Below are 15,000 nucleotides of genomic sequence, written 5' to 3' on the forward strand. Positions count from 1 at the left end.
CAGCCACGGTGACGATGTCTCCGGTCTCGCTGTTGATGGTGAAGAGATGGGATACAGGGTTGTGGGGCAGCTCCGTCTTGATGAGGTACTGCACCATGCCATTGGACGTGGCGTTGTCATCCGCGTCCGTGGCCGTCACGGTCATCACATACGTGCCTGTCCAGATAACACACAAGACCATGGCTAATGGTCAGATACCACACAGCAACACATATATACATAAAAGACTCTCATGCTGGAAGGCTAACTATTTGTAGTTTATGCGTGTTTAGGCGTGTTTGTACACATGTGCAGTGGAGTTGGAGTTGTGTGTGTCTCTATGACTGTGTAAATGTGAGTTCCTGTGTGTGTGTGTGTTTGTGTGTCTGCATGTGATTGTGCTCACAGTCATCTGAGAGCTGATCTCAGATTTCCAGCAGTCTGAAGGAGTCTTAGTCTCTCCTGACAGGCTAGCTCAGGCAGTCAGCCAGGCAATTAGAAACCTTCAGTCCAGGGAGCTACAGCTCTCTCTCTCTCCCTCTCTCTCTCTTTCTCTCCACCGCCCTCTTTTTCACTCCCTCTCATTCCTCAGTAAATTCTTTTCCCTCTCTCACTCTTTAAATTCTCTCTCTCTTCCCCCTCTCCTTTTCCCCCTCAGTAGATGTCCACATTCTCTTTTTTATTTATTTATTTTGCTCTCTTGTTCTCTACATCTCTCATACTCTCTACTCACACTAACTTTCTTCTTCCTCCCCAAGTCTCCTTTCTTTCTCTCTCTCTCTCATTCTCTCTCTCTCTCTCTCCTTTGTTCTTCCTCTGAAACCCCTCTTTATCTCTTCACTCACCACTGGGCTCGTCTCTCTACATAGGCTCCCATAAGGGAATTCACTCCCTCCAACGTGTGTTCACACACACAAGTGTTCAGACAGTACACAAAAACAAAGAAACTCAAACTCAAAAGTGTAGCAAACACAACAAAAACAACATGGATGCCCGGAGAAAAGAATCAGCTAGCTCTACCACCTCCCTCTCCTCAGTTCACTGGTAGTGAGGGCTCAGTTCACTTGCCCACCCCCTCAGTTCACCCCCCCCTTCAGTCCTAATTGCTAGAGTGGTTCACTGACAAAGCCGGACTGTGGATAATTGTAACAGCAACTTCTATTTCAAAGTTCATTAAATCTCAAAGCGAGATTTGTCTACAGCCCGAGGAAGAGAAGGGAAAGATGGGAAGACAGGAGGCAGAGAGAAAGAGGAGAGGATATGAGAGCATTAAATCCAATGAGAGTGGCAGAGAGAGAGAGAGAGGGAGAGATAGAGGGAGGGAAAAGGGGGATGAAAGACATGTCTGTGTTGGCAGTCGCGTTGCCGTCGGAGACGATTGCGTGTGAGATGCCTGTGCAGCGTCCAGACCGGCGTGTATGTCCCCTGTGTTAATTTCATTAAACGGGCCTCTTAGCTGAGCTTAATGGGGGCCTTTTGTATGGGCGTCCTGTACCGTGCCTGACGGGATTAGGTCCCCGGTCCCTCAAATGACTCTTTAATTTGAAAACTAATTCAGCTCTGTAATTGGCTTTCCACTGAAACCACTGGGGCTCAAAATTCAAATGGCTTCTCTCTCTTTTTTTCCTCCCGTGAGCAGACCCGTGAGTCACCGTACTCTCACTGGAGGAACACAGTCAAGGCCACACTGCCAAACTCCAAATCCAGCAACTCAACACTCGGCGGCACTAACACTGACCATTAATGTGTGTGTGTGTGTGTGTGTGTGTGTGTGTGTGTGTACATGTATGTGGGCCTCCTATGTGTGAGAGTCTCTCTCTCTCTCTCTCTCTCTCTCTCTCTCTCTCTCTCTCTCTCTGTATGTGTATGTGTGAGTGTGTGAATAGATATGTATTAAGTGTAATCAGTTGTAGTCAAGGCACTGTTTGTGCATGTGCAAGCATGTGCTCTGGCTAATTAATTGAATTAAGCTCAATTTATGTGTATCTAGCTCCATTAACAGTGAACTCTATCTCGAAACCCTGTACTGAAATCCAGGCCCAAGTCTTGCAAGAAGAGCATACATATGGACATATGATATTACTAATAATTGTGTTTGCAAATCTGTGTATGCGTAAATTAAAAATGTGATTATGTTTTAACTTGCATACATGCACTTGTGTCTGTGTGCACACTGTGTGTGTGTGTGTGTGTGTGTGTGTGTGTGTGTGTGTGTGTGTGTGTGTGTGTGTGTGTGTGTGTGTGTGTGTGTGTGTGTGTGTGTGTATCCCTAGAGAGTAGCCCAGGTGAGTGTGGGGTGACCAGCCTACTGCACCAGGGAGTATTCACGGCTCATCTGTCCTCGTCTGCCTCGGTACAGGAGCTCATAAAACCTGCCGCCTGTAAAATTACACCTCACTTCCACCACTTCCACCACTTTCACCATGCTACATTTAATCCTCACTGGCCTCTCCCACACGCCATACCAGCCACCACTCTCTCTGTGCTCTCCTTCAGAAATGACACCAGTCGAGGGAAAATAAAATAATTGAATGCAGAGAAATTAAATAGGTAGAAAAAACCTCTCGTGTTCATGTTTCTGCCTTTAGCAAGATCTGAAATGATACTTAATCAAGCCAGAGGATTTTTCAATATTCTTCACAACTCGTAGGAGTAAAAGGAGTTGTTTGATAGTGTGCGCAAGTGAGAGGATGCTGCAGTGACCATCTCCTCCACTAGGGGTCTGTCTTCAACAGAGCACAGTCTTCGACTCCAACGTCTAAGCTATGTACAAGGACCGAACCCCCACCACCACACACCCCTCCTACACCACCCAACCGCCACCAACCACCATCACAAACACTCACAGAAAGTTCTCTGCCTCTGTTTCTGCTCTCTTTCAAATTCCCCCCTTTCATGCTGTCAGGCTCTGTCTTTTCACGGTTCTGCTCTTTCCATAAAGGCTTCCGCTCTTGCCTTACGAAGATGACGGAACTATTCAGAACTATTCTTTAAGGCCATTTTTACACCTATCCAGACCTTCTGTAAACATGTCTCCATGACAGAGGGACGACAAGTCGGTGAGCTGAATTGAATTCTACAATGCAAAAGGGGATGGGGACCTGGCTGTATCTTGGCTGTATCTTATCCAGATGTGCTCGCTGTCAGTGGTTCTTTTCTGCTCTTTTTATAGTCTTGAGGATGATAAATAGCAGAGGAAAAAACAGTGTGTCTGAATAGCTAAGAGGAAACAAAAAAAGGCAACTTAAGGAGGAAGGAAGAATGGGAGAGAAAAATAAAACTTGTTGAGTTTGCACTTAAAAAAGTTTAAAGCCAATTATCTTGGAGGCGCATGGAATGAGATAGGTCATTAGTGAAAAGAGAACAGAACGTAGAGGGTAAAGGGTGAAAATACACATGTGACCCAACACACAGGCACACACACACACACACACACACACACACACACACACACACACACACACACACACACACACACACATACATAGGCACACACAGGCATACAACACGGGCACACACACAAGCACATATTTCCTATCCACAGCACTTCTGAGTGCCATAAGAACATTTCATATTTCATCACCCATGATGCAACAGTCTGCGCCTTGACAGAGATCATTATCCCACAACAGCCTCCTAGTACCAAAACAACAAGCTCACAAAATATCTTTACTTCCCCTAGATGTCCACAGAACCTACCACAGACTCCTCAACACACACACACACACGCACACACACACACACACACACACACACACACACACACACACACACACACACACACACACACACACACACACACACACACATTTCAGACGAAAACCAAGGCGGTGAGGCGAAAAAGAGAGAAATGGAGTGAGAGAGAGAGAAAGGGGGAGAAAGAGGGAGAAAGAGGGAGAAAAAAAAGACAAAATGTGCAATCTTACATGAATTTGCGGTGCTTCTGGGTTAGTTTAACCTAATGAGCATTCATTGTCTAATGCAGTCCATTAACAGCAAGGCAAAGAAAAAGCACAACTTTGGATTGCATGAGCTCATCATCACATACTTAGCCAACAGATGGTGGGGAGGATAGGTCTTACTTCTTATCTCTCTCTCACATTTAACTACAAAAACATATCTCTCTCCATCTCACATTTCACCAGGAAAATGGGAATTAAAAGTACTTCCATGCTCATTTTAATGAATAACGGCATGTGGAGATGGTCTCTTTTAACTGCTATAGACTGAAAATAATTAAGCAGACAGCTATTAAAGTTTAGAATTCTGATACCGAGCCACATCCACACACAGAAACACACAACACACAATGATGCTTTAGCCTCTGATAGACTACATGCCTTTGTGGTGTAACATGATAGATGAATAAGGTTATTGTCTATACCAAGGTCATGACTTCTGACTCATGATCTGTGTTTTACATCCAAATCAAAACAAAGCACCAAACCCTCATGCTATGAACTTCATACAAATGAGCGCTTAATGCAGACCTGCAGTTGGAAGTTTAGAGAGGGGGCTTTAAGCGCCCTACAGGTATAGCGGAGCACAACACCCCTTCTTCAGCACTGACACCAGCTCTGGCTGTCTATCAGTACTGGCCCTCAGAGCTGCAGGCCGAGGGGCCACTCTGGGACCCCCGTCTGAATGTCAGAGAGCGGTGGAAATCTAGACGTGGGTTTTTTTTTTAGGTGTGTCCACTCCGTAGGATTGGCAGCTGTGGCAGGGGGGCTGTGGGAATGTGAGAGATGCTTTTCAACCCCCAGGGAGGCAAAAGAACCTCTCCTTCAGTTTTCCCAGGATTCCACATTCCTGGGCCTTTCACCTGCCTGCTGTGGGCATGGGACCTGCTCTGGGGGTTGAAACAAAGCACCATGTTTTGAGGAGAGCTGGCTGTGTGTGTGTGTGTGTGTGTGTGTGTGTGTGTGTGTGTGTGTGTGTGTGTGTGTGTGTGTGTGTGTGTGTGCATGTGTGTGTGTGCGCATGTGTGTGTGTGTGTGGGGGGGTCTTGGGAGAGGGAGACAATGCAGTCTTGTGTTTGTAGGCCCCCACAAAGACCTCTTCATGGACCTCCATACGATGCCAATTATACCAGGGCAGCGAAGTCAACTGAGCCCCTTCATACATACATCCATACATTCCTCTTTCTCTCTGTCGATCTCTCACTCTTTCCCTCTCTCTGTTTTCTCTTTGCTCCCTTCATTCCTCTACACTTGTTTCTTTGATGGCTAATCACACCATTTAAAATGCATTTAAAGCCCTATGTCGTTTCCACTGGCCAAGTGCTGAAGTGCTAATTAGGAGCTAGCAAACAGGCTTCTATTTGAGTAGCTGCGGTTAATAAGGGAGTGGGAGACGCCTGGGACACTCTCCTGATAAAGCCTCTAATCTCGCAACAGATCACCTCCGCTCTGCTGTCCCCACGGCACGCTCCACTGTTTCATCACCTCGTCACTTGCCTCCCATCTGTGTCCTCTTTCGCTCTTTGTCTTTCTTTATCGCTCCCTCTCTCTCTTCTTTTTTTGTCTTTTTCATCTCTCTCTCTCTCTCTCTGTCCCCTAGTCTCTTGGAGTCTTCCTGATACTCTCATGGTACAGTAGTTGTTACCTGCTCTGGTTATTTCTGGTGCAAAGTTGTCACGTTTCTCTCTCTCTCCGTTTCTCTCTTGTCTTTTTCTTTCATATTTCTCCTCTCTTTCTTTGTTTTGTCTCACTCTATCTCTCTCTCTACTTCTCTCTCTCTTTCTCTCTCTCTCACGTTTGCTGGTGTGTTGTTCTTACCTGGCCTGGCGTTCTCTGGTACTGAGCCATTGTAGACCTGGTTCTGGAACTCGGGTCGGTTGTCGTTCATGTCGATGACGTTGATGTACAGGTCAATGGGCGTCTCCACCTGGATGCCGTTCATGTCCACTGCATGCGCTCGCAGCTGGATGGACAGAGAGAGTTTGTCAAGGCTCAATTCACAGACAGAATCACAAGCAGACAAACTTAAGTGCTACTCATTTTCTGTGCACAGGGTATGATAGCTTGGTGTACACTATGAAGTATGAAAATAGTCTTGTATATAAAAAAGTCACAGACACATACACATACACACAATGCACACACACAGACACAGACACACACACACACACACACACACACACACACACACACACACACACACACACAGAGGCCTGTGTGATGTGTTGGTCTAACTTGCAGGAGCGGGAGGGAAGGGACACACACACCGGAGACTGAAAGGGCTCAGACTACAGCTGCCCCTCCCAAGGCTCCACTAAGCCCGGCTGAATCTGCTTTCGGATAAAAAAGGGACATTTCCATCTGTGGGAACTTTCTGTGTATACACTCACACTCATACACACACACACACACACACACACACACACACACACACACAATTTTATGACATTCAAGCTCTTACTCAGTGGGCCTAAGCACTGACTAAGGCATATGCTGCTGGTGTAGCTCTGCTAGAAAATAAGCCAAAGCCATAATACATGAAAAATCACCACAATAATAAAACGAAACCCATGCCACATAAACCATCACATAATACCTCACTTCTTTGCGGACTGCCTCTTAAAATATGTAATTAATGATCATTTTTTGTTAGGAACATCATTTCTACGATAGCTCTTTTACACAGTGATAATAATCAAATCACATAATCTTACAGGGAAAGGGATTTTAAGGGCTTTTTTCACTTTAATTAAATGTATGATACACAAAACCTGTTAAACTCAAAAGACTGCCAGGATTTTTATGCATTTCTGAGGGATTTCAAACATTTCTCTCGGCTTGTTAACTGTGACCTTGCTCTCTATTTTTTTCTTGCTCTTCTTCCTTCCATACAGATAAGTATATTGAGAGGCTGCTGCTGAAGTACAACCAGCCTCTCTGATGAATCTTGGATTCCACTACAAAGTTTTGGCATCACATTAATGTTGAAATCGATACTGAGGCATAACTCAACAGGAAGCCTCTGCTCTCACAACACAATAAATGAAAACAAAATGTTTGAGGAAAGAGAAAAAAATAAACATGAGTCCAACCAGCTACAATATCCCCCCATTAATACCCCCTCTGTCCTCACCTTGGACATTGGCATCTGTAGGTGGAAACGTATAGCTCTGATCACAAACCACAAAGGTTTCTGAGCCAGTCCAGGTATGAAGTTTTAATCAATACCAAATGATTTATTCATCCAAAGTCTGATGCCTGTTGCGTATGGAAGATTGTATATTAATCATAATATTCTTGAGAATGCCCATCTGAGATAGCAACAGACAAGAAAAGATGTTCCGAACGAATAAATCACCAAAGGGCTTGTTCACTGGGAAGGCGACACCGGGAGTCCAAGGTAAACAAATGACATTTTGGAGTGAAATTTCACGTCCCTGCTCCTTTCCATAAACCTGCCTCCATCTTCTCCACCACATGCTCTTTCACTTGCAATGTACAATGTACAATCACAATGTACAATCACACACACCAAAACAACTCTTTACCTAGTCCCTCTAGTTCCCATCTTGAAACACTTCTTGATTCTAAGTAACCTTGTATAGCACAAATAAATAGGACTTGTAAGAAGGGTAAATGGAGGGCTATCTTGAGTTTTGCATTTTCAAACAAATCCCATGGATCATGAGAGCAGTGCTCGGGGTAACAGACAGCACAGTAACAGGTGTTAGTTAATATGGAGTCTTTGTCAAGTAGTTTGTGGGTTGTCGAGACAGAGGCAGCCTAGTCTGTGGCGAGTCTCAAAGAGGTTCCACCTTCAGCATTTCAGCAAGTTGTGCCTTTACATGCAGTCTAGACGAGTAGTGGGAGGATGAGCTCAGAGCGCATCCTCACTGCTGTGGCCTTACTTTCAGTGCTATCCTATACGTTCACCCGGCGCACACAGACAACCTGCGAGGAAGACAGACCGTCTCACAGACCTCCGAGAGATGGAACCCAAGACAGTGGGAGGAGAAAGAGAGAGAGAGGAAATGCTGAAAGACAAGAGACGAGAAATCTAAAGTGCTTGTCAGAGCTGTGGCCTCTGTGGCAGAAACAGAAAAGAGACTATCGCAACTTCTTCACCCTTTCCCTGGCCCAGAGCCTTCTCCTTCCACCAACACCCCCCCCCCCCCCTCACACACACACGCACCACGCACACACACACACATACACACACGCACCATGCACACACACACACACACACACACACACACACACACACGCACACACACACACACACACACACTGATGCATATCCTCTCCATGTCTCTGCCCCTCTTCCACCCATCCTCCTCCCCCACGAAAATTGGCGCGGCAGGTCTCACAGAGGTTAATTTGACTTTACTTTTTCCCCACACATCGTCTGATCCGCCGGTGCACCCAATATACGCAGCGGATGGTGGCTCGGGCGCTCTTGACTGGGTGCGGAGGAAGTTATCGCCCGCGCCACTAGGATCTACGTAATTCAATAACATTACAAGTCAAAAGATTACCGCCGCGTTTAAAAAGAAGCCGAAATGTAATTCGGTGCCGGAATTAAAGTTATTATCTTTAAAAAACGTCCAGGTGAGGAGCGAGGGAGGTAAGGGGGGGGGGGGGGGTGTATTGTAAAAAAATATATCAAATAAATAAATAAAAGGGGAGCAACTCAAAAGTGCTCACAGTCCCTGACAGGCTCCTGCTCCGGCCTGCGCACGTAGATAACTACCAGCCGCTGTGTTTCTGGGGACTGGCGATTGGACACTGCGAGGGGGCTTTTTTATCAACTTTGTTTGTTCTTTTTTCCACTCCGATGAGAGGTGGCTAGAAAGTGCCTACCAGCTCTCCGACTGTGTACTGTATGTGAAAGCCACTCCAGCATCAAAATGTATGGAAATGCCAAGTGGCGAATACTCAGCCGTGAGTAATCCTAGTCGAAGACAGACTTTCCCTGCACACTCCCATTGTTCTTTCTATCTTCTCCTTTCAGATAAAAAAAAATCCTGTTCAGATGTTTAAAGCTTTGATGATAACTCTGGCAAATAAATAAATAAATAAACAAAAAAAAGTCAAAACTCTTTAGCCTAGTCCGCCTTATAATATCTTATCTGGTCCTCCCTGCAGCTTTTATTCATAGGAGGCTGAACAGGTCAGCCAGGGAGAAAGTCATGAGATTGGATGGGGAAAAGATCCATAGTGAAACCTTGGACTGAACGTTAGCACTCCATCTCAGTCAGGGCACATTCAGGAAATACACAGACTAGTCTTGGCACAGGGAGGATGCAATCGCATGGAACTTTAAACTCCTCAACTCTCCCTCTCTCTCTTTCTCTCTCTCCCTGACTCTTTCTCTCCCTTGCTTTCTCTCTCATTCTCTTGCTCTCCTTCTCACTCAGGCAAATCCATTCTTTACCTCCGGCAGCAGCGGCTTAAACAGGCTGCTCACGCTGCTCAATACACTGTATACAAAAAAAGTGTTCAGTTCATCTGACCTGTCCTTTTTGCCCCCCTTCATCTTGTCAGGTAGGAGAGGACTGCAGAGAGAAACAAGTTTGCTGTGTCTAGACCAGTTATATGCTGTAGGTGGAGCACCTCCCCTGTGACTATCTCTGATCTGCGGCCTGCAGCGGGCAGCCCAGGCCCAGTGGACCGTTAAAGCACTGAAGCAGCAGAGCCTCTAGCGTGACGAGCACAGGAGAGAGCAGGATGAAGGAGGGAGAAGAGAGAGGGAGAGGGAGGGTATTAAGACTAACGAGTACAGCCATTCGAGGGGAGGCCTTTTGGGACATGGTCCGAGGTCAGCGCTGGCACCTCTCAAAGAGCCCATAACCAGTCGAAAATGCAGTAGAAACTACATTACAACCTGTGACACAATAACATACTAGCATATTCATAAACTCACGCTAGCTAGAATTAGCATGGCTATCTTTGTATAACAGTTCATTTAGTTTCATATGCTTCCCAGTAGCATAATGTAATGCATATTCAAAACTTCCAAACTGCTGGTGTTACTGAGATGGGAAAATTATATGGAGATGACATTGTCTTAAGTACTTAAGTGCTCTACATGTTCGATCCGACAGATAAAAGCTAGTTCAAATGATCAATTGAAAACCGATCAAAATCTTTTACATCAAACAGTGACTCCTCAAAGTGAATGCATTCCTGGTTTCATCAGGAGAAAGCATTGAAAAAGCCCTATAAAAGACTTCTGTGGTAACTCATTACCAAATGAATGGATGGATGACTGTTGCTGTGTGATGCTTTTATGAATCACTCACAGCACAAACACATGGGGAGATCTCCAGTACTTCAGCACTTTTAACATCACATTAAAATCTGGCGGAGCACTTCATATTTCATTTTAAGTGCCTGGCAATGCAACAGAAGGCTTCATAAAGCTTCACAAAAGCATACACAGACCATGAAAGAGAATGCACATTGTGTGTTTGAGTGTGTGTATGTGTGTGTCTGTGTGTGTACGTTATAAATGTGTGCATGGAGATATCCCCCCCCCCCCCCCCCCCCACACACACACACACACTACCTGCTCATTACTGAAGATGTGAGAGCAGCCGTGAGAAAGCTGGGGCAGTGTTGGTGTCAAGCGGCTCTGGTCAGCCTCCTAAACAAGGCTGTTTCACAATCAATACCTGAGAGAACAAAGCAACTAACTACAGGAGCACTGCACTGACAGAGAGAAAGAGAGATTCAGAGAGAGAAAAGAGAGAGATGGATAGAGAGATAGATTAAAGTGTGAAAGAATGTGTGTGAGGTGTGAATGTGTTGCTGACTGTCATGTGCGGGTTAATTATGATAACCAGTAGGTTAAACTGCAGGAATAGCTACTGTACAACAGTTTATATGTAGACAGCAAAGCCACAGCCTTCATTGAAGGGTGATGTGATTTTTCTGGATATTATTGTCTTTACAGTACCTGTCCAATTTATTTACCAATCCATTTACTGTGATTCAGTCAGTGATATCTTATATTGATATGGCTAATGCGCCGCATTTTTTGTTTACATGTCCTGGCTCATTAATTAGCCCATGACATATCACTATTCTCATCCGCCATGCAGGTTTGAATCAGTTACGGGAGTCCTGTCAGAGACTGACGGCAGTATGCTCCGGATCGCATTTTGAGGTGTTATGATGATGATTTTTCATTTTAGTAGTCTGCCTGCTTCCTTCTGACATCAACTAGACCAATAAAAAATGGAAAACAGCGTGAATGCCTCAAAACACGCATACACAACAGGACTAAACAGGTCTTTCATTAGTCGAGACAGCCACACACACCTCCCCAGCTCCTGCGAACACAACGTGCGCTACGCTAACGTGCCTAATTGACAGCGGGAGCCAGGCTTTGTCGAGGGCGTCCCGCTAGACATTTTTATCATCTCCCGACAAGGCTGATCAATTTAACGAGTTAAAAGCTCCAAAATGGATAATAAGTGGAGTACAACCCCATCCCCCATGCCGAAGAATCAGTGAGAGACTGTTTTATTTTATGGGGGTGGGTTTAATTCAATAAAAAGGATGAAAAATAACACACAATATCTCTGTATGACAAATGTACCTGCATAGCGAGATTGAGTATTTCAGAGCTGTATTCTTTTATTGGAGGTATCACATTTCATTAAGAACTTTATTGCTTATGAAAAGCTGGTGACAACAAACAATGGGCATCATTGTCACTCTAGATTGTGTGTGTGTGTGTGTGTGTGTGTGTGTGTGCGTGCGTGCGTGCATATGTGCATGCGTGTGTGTGTGTGTGTGTGCATGTGTTGGGATGTGTGCTGTAATGTATGTGCTGTGCATTTTCCAGTGCAATACACATTTATATATTCACAGAGCCAATTTGCATGGATGTGTGAGAGTGGGTGAGGTACTTACATGGTAGAATGAGCGCTCCTCTCTGTCCAGTGGCCTGGTGACGGACATTTTCCCCGTCACAGGCTGAATCTGGAACACCTCATTGGGTGGCTGGTCAGCTCCTGCCCCTGTGATGCTGTAGCGGATCTGATTGGACTTGTCCTTGTCCGAGCGAATCTGCAGGGGGAAGCAACACACCAAACATGAGAATGAAGAAGAACACCGACAGACAGTTCAAGGTCACGGACACGGCTAGCTGTGGCGGTGCAGGTGACCAAGGCCTCGTTTGGCTCCCGACAGCCACAGAATTTCACACACCCTTCTGAACCGAGAGGCGGTCATGAGGTGGATGGGCATTCCGGCTCGATGGCACCAGATGGAACGAATTTATTGGATTTGGTTGGAATTGCTCAGAGCAGCGAGGAGGTGAGGCTTGTCATTGTTATCACGGGTGGCCTGTAATACCGGATGGCCGTGCCATACCAAGAAAAAGATGGCGGGCCAATCACAGTGAAACGAGTCAGAAGTGTCTTACAGCTCCCCCAGCATACTCAGACAAATGCCCCATCTCCACCCAATACCCCACCATATCTCACAGCATTTATACACAAACGCCCATCAAGGAGCACTCCACACACTCTCAATCACCCTAACATACCCATACACACACATAAAGACATCCAAAGGTCAAATAATGGCATGTACTGTACACTACAGTGTACAAATACTCACTGATATGACTCAACATGATATCACACACACACACACACACACACACACACACACACACACAGACCCACAAATGGGACTGATCTTTTGCCCATTTATCCCCCACATAGTCCATCATGAGCCGTGTGAGCAGCAAACAGCCCTCCGAGCACGCACAATCATTGCGGCAATCAGATAAACACGAACATTCATCATATCTCCGCTCTAGCGGCCAGCCATATAGCCGCGGATTTCATTAGCACCACAGAGGGATGCAGAGCACATTATGTTCTGTGGAATTGAAGCACTTCAAAGGCAAAATTCAATAATTCTCCCTCCTTTCGGGGCGAGCAAATAAATCAACATGCGTGCACAATTGCCATCCCTCTTCACTTTGAACTTCTCTGACAGGCAGAGAGTCCGCGAAGCAGGGCTGGTAAGACCATTAGAAGGGGGATTCAATTTTCTCTCGGAACGGCAACGGTGGGGGAGAGAAGAGTGGCTAACGCAAAAGTGCCTCGAAAAAAACGTGGGGGCCAGTACTGCAAAAAAAAAAAAATGAAAATAATAACAATAATGACAGGAGTATTTTCAGACTTCACTGTGAGTAACTAAACTAATGTGTTGAATAACAAGCAGCTACCTGCTTTAAATATAATCAGAAATCTCCTGCAGCATGGACAGATGCACACCAGCACACATGACTTCTCTCTTCCCCTCTCTTTGCTGCTTGCTACAGTATCTCTCTCTACCTCTTCTCTTTTACTATTTCTCTCTCTCTCTCTCTTCTTGTTCTCCTCTGCCTCTCAATGCATTAGAGTACCTCTGGCACCTATTCTCCCCCAAATGACTGGCTGGTGTGTCACCATTAGGCAGGTGAGGTGTGGAATGTGTGTGTGTGTGTGTGGGGGGGGGGGGCGCTGGTACATCGGATCCATTGCGCACGGGGCTATTAACAGGAGCCACGTCCGCTGGGCTGCCTCTCCCAATGCTCCACGGCCAGAGAGAGAGAGAAAGGGAGAAGAGAGAGGTAGAGAGGGAGAGAGAGAGAGATGTTGGCTGCATTAAGTGCACTGAGAGGCCTGTGATTGGGTTTGGAGTGTGGTGGTAATTGGGTCTCATTTCAGGGAATCTTTCCATTTAGGCCCCAAATTGGGGTCCTAGCGGGGCCCTCCGATCTCACGCCATTACGGGCAAGAGAGAGAGAGAGAGAGAGATGCACAGGAACACACACACACACACACATACACACACACTGCTGCTATTTTGGAGGGACTGTGAGTCATCCTTGATATCCGCCCCTCCTGGGCCTCGGCTGCATCTTATTTGGCCAGAAAAATGCGGGGACGAGGCACCCGGGTTACAATCTCCCCCACTCGGGCCCGCGCATCTCCAGTAAATCCCAGGGACCAATTTGACGGCATATCTGACAGAGTGGTGTGTGTCTCTCCCGGGGAGAGGACTGGCACGGAGTGATGAGGTTGGGTGAGGGGGGTGTGGGGGTTGGGGGGGATGTGGAGCGGAGCGGAGCGATAGGCCACCGTCGACACCTGTCACCCCAGCGCTCCCCAAACTGCGTTAACAACCATTCAATGGCTCATAAGGCACCCAACTACAGGGCTACTGGATATGGAAGTGTCATCCCAGAATGTTAGGAGCTGCAGTCCCGGGGGCCTCTCCAACACACACACAACACACACACACACACACACCCCAACTCACACCTACACACACACAAACACACACACATACTGACATGCACGTGTTCTTTGCAGCAAGACAGCAGGACGGACGGGCTCTGACAGTGAGAGGAGCTGACTCTTGAGAGAGAGAGAGAGAGGAGAGAGAGAGAGAGGAGAGAGAGAGAGAGAGAGAGAGAGAGAGAGAGAGGAGGAGAGAGAGAGAGAGAGAGAAGCAGAAGACAAAATGAGAGAGAGGTGGGGGAAGACCATATGAGAGGAGAGAGAGAGAGGAGAGAGAGAGAGAGAGAGAGAGAGAGAGAGAGAGAGAGAGAGAGAGAGAGAGAGAGAGAGAGAGAGAGAGAGAGAGAGAGAGAGAGAGAGAGTGGTGAATTAGTGATGGTGACGAGCAGGTCCGGCGTGACACTGTCTGATCTTGCGGTCCCGTCTCCAGACGTCTCCTGTCAGCGGAGACCTTTATCACACACTAATGATTCCAAACTGTCAAAGAACAAACCAGAAGAGTTGGCCTACAGAGAAGAAAAGTAGTCAGGGAGAAGATGAGAAAAGGTAGAAGACAGAGAAAGAAAGTAGAGAAAGTAGGAGAGAGAGAGTGATTGAGAGAGAGAGTTTAGAGGAAGGAGGGAGACAGAGATGAATAGAGGAACAAAGAAACATGATGGACATATGAGAGAAAATTAGCATGGTGGTGGCATGTCTGTCTCTCTCTCTCTCTGTGCGTGTGTGTGTGTGTGCTCGCGCACTTCTCTGCCTGT

General features: G+C 46.3%; 1 protein-coding gene across 1 annotated transcript in view; it reads right to left on the minus strand.

Annotated features, from left to right (window-relative positions):
- LOC121714148 (cadherin-4-like) overlaps positions 1-12,194 on the minus strand; it is a 43,652-nt gene extending 31,458 nt beyond the window's left edge. The window contains exons 1-4 of the mRNA XM_042099350.1: positions 12,156-12,194; positions 11,859-12,014; positions 5,757-5,901; positions 1-156 (exon numbers count right to left, since the gene is read on the minus strand). The exon at positions 1-156 is cut by the window's left edge and continues 17 nt beyond it. Of these exons, the coding sequence (XP_041955284.1) occupies positions 1-156; positions 5,757-5,901; positions 11,859-12,014; positions 12,156-12,194 (496 nt within the window). The remainder of the gene's footprint in view (positions 157-5,756; positions 5,902-11,858; positions 12,015-12,155) is intronic.
- Between the last annotated feature and the right edge of the window lie 2,806 nt (positions 12,195-15,000).

The sequence above is a fragment of the Alosa sapidissima genome, chromosome 7, assembly GCF_018492685.1.
Source record: "Alosa sapidissima isolate fAloSap1 chromosome 7, fAloSap1.pri, whole genome shotgun sequence".
Classification (NCBI taxonomy): domain Eukaryota; kingdom Metazoa; phylum Chordata; class Actinopteri; order Clupeiformes; family Clupeidae; genus Alosa; species Alosa sapidissima.